General features: G+C 48.9%; 1 protein-coding gene across 9 annotated transcripts in view; it reads right to left on the bottom strand.

The window, feature by feature from the left end:
* The window catches only part of ODF2 (outer dense fiber of sperm tails 2), a 31938-nt gene extending 31656 nt beyond the window's left edge, over positions 1-282 (bottom strand). For 5 of the 9 annotated variants that reach the window (XM_034664614.1, XM_019795230.2, XM_019795231.2 and 2 more), the window contains exon 1: positions 104-282. In XM_034664614.1, the coding sequence (XP_034520505.1) occupies positions 104-267 (164 nt within the window). In that variant the 5' untranslated portion in view covers positions 268-282. The remainder of the gene's footprint in view (positions 1-103) is intronic. The other 4 variants (XM_019795220.2, XM_034664618.1, XM_034664620.1 and 1 more) reach the window with 2 other exon arrangements.
* Positions 283-5471: the final 5189 nt, after the last annotated feature.

Genomic DNA, 5471 nt, shown 5'->3' with positions numbered 1-5471 from the left:
CCGGCAACCCCGGCGGGGGCCATGCTGCCCATGGGACGCGGCCCGGCGGTGGCCGCGGAGCTCGCCGGGGCGCCCGGGGTCCCGCCTGCCGGCGGCCTCTCACCAGGAGCGACACGGCTGCGCCCAGAAACGTCTCCTTATGAAGTCGTTGAAGTCGGAGGCCAGGGCCGTGCCATGGAGACGCCGCGGCGGATGCAGTCCGGCTCCCGCGGCGGCTCCTCCCCGCTTCCGCCTCCTTTTCCGACACCCGGTCGGCAGCTCGCCCATTGGCCAGTTCAAACCCCCCCGGGAGCCTCTCGGGTTTCGCCATTTAGGCCCAGCCCCCGGCGTCACAGAGATGCCCCGCCCCACCCGAAGCTCCGCCCGCGTCCCCGGCCACGAGTCCCGTCGCCGTGGAGACGCGCGACGCCACCAGCGGGCCTTGCCTCGGCTTGCCCCGCCGTTCAAGGCCCAGCTGACCCTCCGCCATTTTTATCCCGTCTTGGTCCTCCTCTAGTCCCCTAACTCGAAGGAGCGCTAAAATTCTACCCCGGACCCTTTGATACGTGTTAGGAAACCGGATTCAGACGGGGGACACACAACACGTTTGTGGCCGGAGCTACGCGCTGCTTCTGGAAATCCAACCCTGTCAACACTCCGCTGTTGCACACCACCCAGACTCTCTCCCCCTCCCACAGCGCCTCCTCCGTCCTTGTCCAGACAGGAGGAAGGGGTCGCGTTCCCCTTGCCCCTCACCGCCCTCCTGCACGCTGGGTGCTGCTGTGTGTACAGACCTACTTCGATGAGTTTCTCGCTGAGCCGCCATCTTCTCAACTATGCCTCGCTGTCGACCAATCAAGGGGGGCTGTCACGTGGCTCACCGCGCCGCCCTGGATTCTGGGAGACTTTAACATCCTCAGGCCAACCTGGCCTCAGTTCCTTGACATCCTCATGTCCATGACTTCCCCCTGCACCTCAGCCGTGGACCCGCAGGGCCACACAACCGATCCACGTGAAATCTGAAATTGCAGCTTCCCCCCTCTCCACAAAGTATCTGCTTTTCTGGCTTCGCTTTCATCGGCTAGTGGCCACCACATTCATTCCCCAGTGTTCAGGAGCCCGCCACGTCCGTTCATTTTCTCCCTGAGGTTCTGCAAGGATGAAGTCCACACGTCATTGCCTCCACCTTCACCTGAGCCCTCACCACCACCCAGAACTGTTCCACTTGTCCCTAGACATCTTCCCTGTCCCCGAGTGACTCCTACCATCCCATACTCCAACTCTCCTTTTTCATAGAGAAAAATAAAACCATCAAATGGAAGTCCCTCTACCTTCTCCCTACTTGCCCTCATCTTTAACTTCCCCCATCCTTTAATTTCCCCTACAAAGGAAGAGATGTCCTTCTTTCTGCTCAAGGTAAAGTTCTTGCTGCCAGGCCTAGGTCAATTATCTCTGTAAAATGTCTCTTGCTACCCCCAGCACAGAATTGTTGATCATTTCTCAATGCCCCCACTTTCATCGAACCAATATTTATTAAGTCTCTGCTATGTGCTAAACCCAGTTTAAGAAACACTAGACCTACATACCCTACCTAGTCTCTGAGGAGCCCACAGCCAACCTCTCTGACATGACCAGATAACATGGTTGAAGCTTTCCCCTTCCCACCCACTGAAGGATTTTGCCTATGTGATTTTGTCCCCTCTTCACCATCTGAAGAGGGTCCTTGCCTGCCACTGCACTGCTTTGGGGGGATTTTGTGATGGAGAATGTGAGAATGGACAGAATTAAGCGGTGTACACACACACACACACACACACCACTGGGTGACAGGAAGGAGGAGGAAAAGTTCCTCAGAAAATAGGAAAGGGTTGGGTGGTGGGAGGGATACTGAAGACCATCACATGGACACCTGTGGTGCATGGAAGATGTGGGATGGAGAAGAAAAGGGGAATATTTAAAAGGATAGCTGTGATCCGGGTATCTATCCTTTTTGTAGTGTTTGAGAAATGCAAGAAAAGAACTTGAGTTATTCTGACATTACTTTGGACGGCTGGAACATGTCTTCTGAATGCAAACCACTCTGAGCTGGCCAGGATTGGCCACTTTTTTTTTTTAAAAGAGCAACATCCAGCACTGACAAGGACATCGGGAAACAAGCAGTCTCATACGTTGCTGGCAGGATTAAAAATTGATGTAATCTTTTGGTGCGCCTGGGTGGCTCAGTCAGTTAAGTGTCCAACTCTTGGTTTTGGCTCAAGTCATGATCTCAGGATTGTGGGATAGAGCCCAGGGATGGGGTCCATGCTGAGTGGGGAGTCTACTTCTTTCCCTTTGCCTCTGCTCTCCTCCTGTACTTCCCCGCACGTGCACTCTCTCTCTCTCAAATAAATAAATCTTTAAAAATTAAAAATTAAAAAAATTGAAATTGATGTAATCTTTAGAACAACTGGACATTATAAAAACCTTAAACAGGGGTGTCTGGCTGGTTCAGTCAGTAGAGCATGCAACTCTTGATCTCGGGGTTATGAGTTTGAGCCCCATGTTGGTATATAGATTGCTTAAAAATAAAATCTTTAAAAAACTATATATAATGACTCAACAATCGCACTACTGGGTATTTACCCCAAAGATACAAATGTAGTGATCCGAAGGGGTACCTGCACCCCAATGTTTAAAGCAGCAATGTCCACAATAGCCAAACTATGAAAAGAGCCCAGATGTCCATCGACAGATGAATGGATACAGAAGGTGTGGTGTATATACACAATGGAATATTACACAGCCATCAAAAAATGAAATCTTGCCATTTGCAACAACGTGGATGGAACTAGAGGGTATTATGCTAAGCAAAATAAGCCAATCAGAGAAAGGCAATTATCATATGACCTCACTAATATGTGGAATTTAAGAAACAAGACAGAGGATTATAGGGGAAGAGAGGAAAAAATGAAACAAGAAGAAACCAGAGAGGGAGACAAACCATAAGAGACTCTTAATCTCAGGAGACAAACTGAGGGTTGCTGGACGGGATGGGGGAGAGAGGATGGGGAGGCTGTGTGATGGACACTGGGGAGGGTATGTGCTGTGGTGAGCGCTGTGTGTTGTACAAGACTGATGAATCACGCACCTGTACCCCTGAAACAAATAATACATTATATGTTAACAACAACACCAAAAAACTGGGGCGTCTGGGTGGCTCAGTCGGTTAGGCATCTGCCTTCAGCTCAGGTCATGATCCAAGGGTCCTGGAATCAAGGGCTGCATCAGGCTCCCTGCTCAACGGGGAGTCTGCGTCTCTCTCTCTCTCTCTCCCTCTGCTCCTCCCATCCACTTATGCTCACTCTCTCTCTTAAATAAATAAATGAAATCTTTTAAAAATTTAAAAAATTTAAAAAATTTAAAAAACTATATAGGTAATATTCCTAAACAGCTGGGTGTAAGAGGATGTTAGTGTTTAAGGTTTTTATTTCTATTTATTTGTTTTTGGAGGTTTTTTAAAGCAATCTCTACACCCAACATGGGGCTCGGACTCACAACCCCAAGATCAAGAGTCATGTGCTCTACCAACTGAGCCAGCCAGGCACCCGTAGGAATGAATTTTAACATAATAATCAAGAAGGCAGGCAAAGAGGGGCGCCTGGGTGGCTCAGTCATTAAGTATCTGCCTTCGGCTCAGGTCAGGATCCCAGTGTTCTGCATCGGGCTCCCTGCTCAGCGGGAAGCCTGCTTCTCCCTCTCCCACTCCCCCTGCTTGTGTTCCCTCTCTCGCTGCCTCTCTGTCAAATAAATAAATAAAATCTTAAAAAAAAAAAAGAAGGTAGGCAAAGATTTAGACCTTAAAGAGAAATTTCCTTTCAGCCTTTCTTTTCCTCAATGTGATTGTCTTTGGAATGACCCCTCCTTACCCTCCCAAGGGGGTGAGAGACTCAGGGAAAGGGGGGAGAGGTGTCCCTCAGGCTTGCCTGTAGCCCAGTCAAAAAGAGGGCTCCACATGGACCAGGAAGCCTTATGGGTTTGGAGCAAAAGCCAATTAGAGACAGGCAACATGCGTTTGCACAGTGCACACCCTGTGCAGATTAGTTCTCTCTGGAAGCTGGTGCAAGGATGAATGGCCCAGCGCAGTTACAAATAGACAGTAATTAGAAGAAAACAGGCAGTAATTTCTTTGACATTGGTCTTAGCAGCATTTTTTTCAGTATGCCTCCTCAAGCAAAAATAAACTCTCGGGACTACCCCAAAATAAAAAAGCTTTCACACAGTGAAAGAAATCATCGACAGAAATGAAAAGAGAAACTCTGAATGGGAGGAGATATTTTCGAAGGATATATCCAATGAGGATTTAGTATCCAAAATATATAAAGAACTCCAACAACTTAACACACACACAAAAAAACACAAATAATCCAATTAAAAGATGGGCAGAGAACCTGAATAGACATTTTCCCAAAGAAGACATCCAGGTGGCCAACAGACACGTGAAAAGATGTTCAACATCACTCATCATCAGGGAAATGCAAATCAAAATGTCAATGAGGGGCGCTTGGGCGGCTCCGCTGACGGAACATCAGACTCTTTTTTTTTTTTAAGATTTTATTTATTTATTCGACAGAGATAGAGACAGCCAGCGAGAGAGGGAACACAAGCAGGGGGAGTGGGAGAGGAAGAAGCAGACTCATAGCAGAGGAGCCTGATGTGGGGCTCGATCCCAGGACTCTGGGATCACGCCCTGAGCCGAAGGCAGACGCTTAACCGCTGAGCCACCCAGGTGCCCCGGAACATCAGACTCTTGATTTTGGCTCAGGTCACGATCTCAGGGTCATGGGATAGAGCCCCGTGTCAGGCTCTGCTCTCAGTGTGGAGTCTGCTTGGGATTCTCTCTCTCTCCCTCTGCACCTCCTACCTCCCCCCACCCCAGCTCAAGCTCTCTAAATAACTAAATAAATAAATAAATAAAATCTCAAAACCTCAATGAGATGTCGCCTCACACCTGTCAGAACGTAGTATCAAAAAGACAAGAATTAACAAGTGTTGGCAAGGATGTGGGAAAAAGGAACCTTCGTGCACCGTTGGTGGGAATGTAACTTGGTGCAGCTTCTGTAGAAAACAGTGTAGAGAGAGGTTCCTCAAAAAATTAAAAATAGGGGCGCTTGGCTGGCTCAGTGGGTAGAGCATGTGGCTCTTGATCTCTGGGTCGTGAGTTCAGGCCCCATGTTGGGGGTAGAGATTACTTAAAAATAAAAGCGTTTAGGGGCGCCTGGGTGGCACAGCGGTTAAGCGGCTGCCTTCGGCTCAGGGCGTGATCCCGGCGTTATGGGATTGAGCCCCACGTCAGGCTCCTCCGCTATGAGCCTGCTTCTTCCTCTCCCACTCCCCCTGCTTGTGTTCCCTCTCTCACTGGCTGTCTCTATCTCTGTCAAATAAATAAATAAAATCTTTTAAAAAAAATAAAAATAAAAGCGTTTAAGGGGCACCTGGGTGGCTCAGTCAGTTAA

This window comes from Ailuropoda melanoleuca, chromosome 7 (genome assembly GCF_002007445.2).
Source record: "Ailuropoda melanoleuca isolate Jingjing chromosome 7, ASM200744v2, whole genome shotgun sequence".
In the NCBI taxonomy this organism is placed as follows: domain Eukaryota; kingdom Metazoa; phylum Chordata; class Mammalia; order Carnivora; family Ursidae; genus Ailuropoda; species Ailuropoda melanoleuca.
Note: the sequence above shows the minus strand (reverse complement) of the source record. Positions and strands in the feature narration are given on the sequence as shown.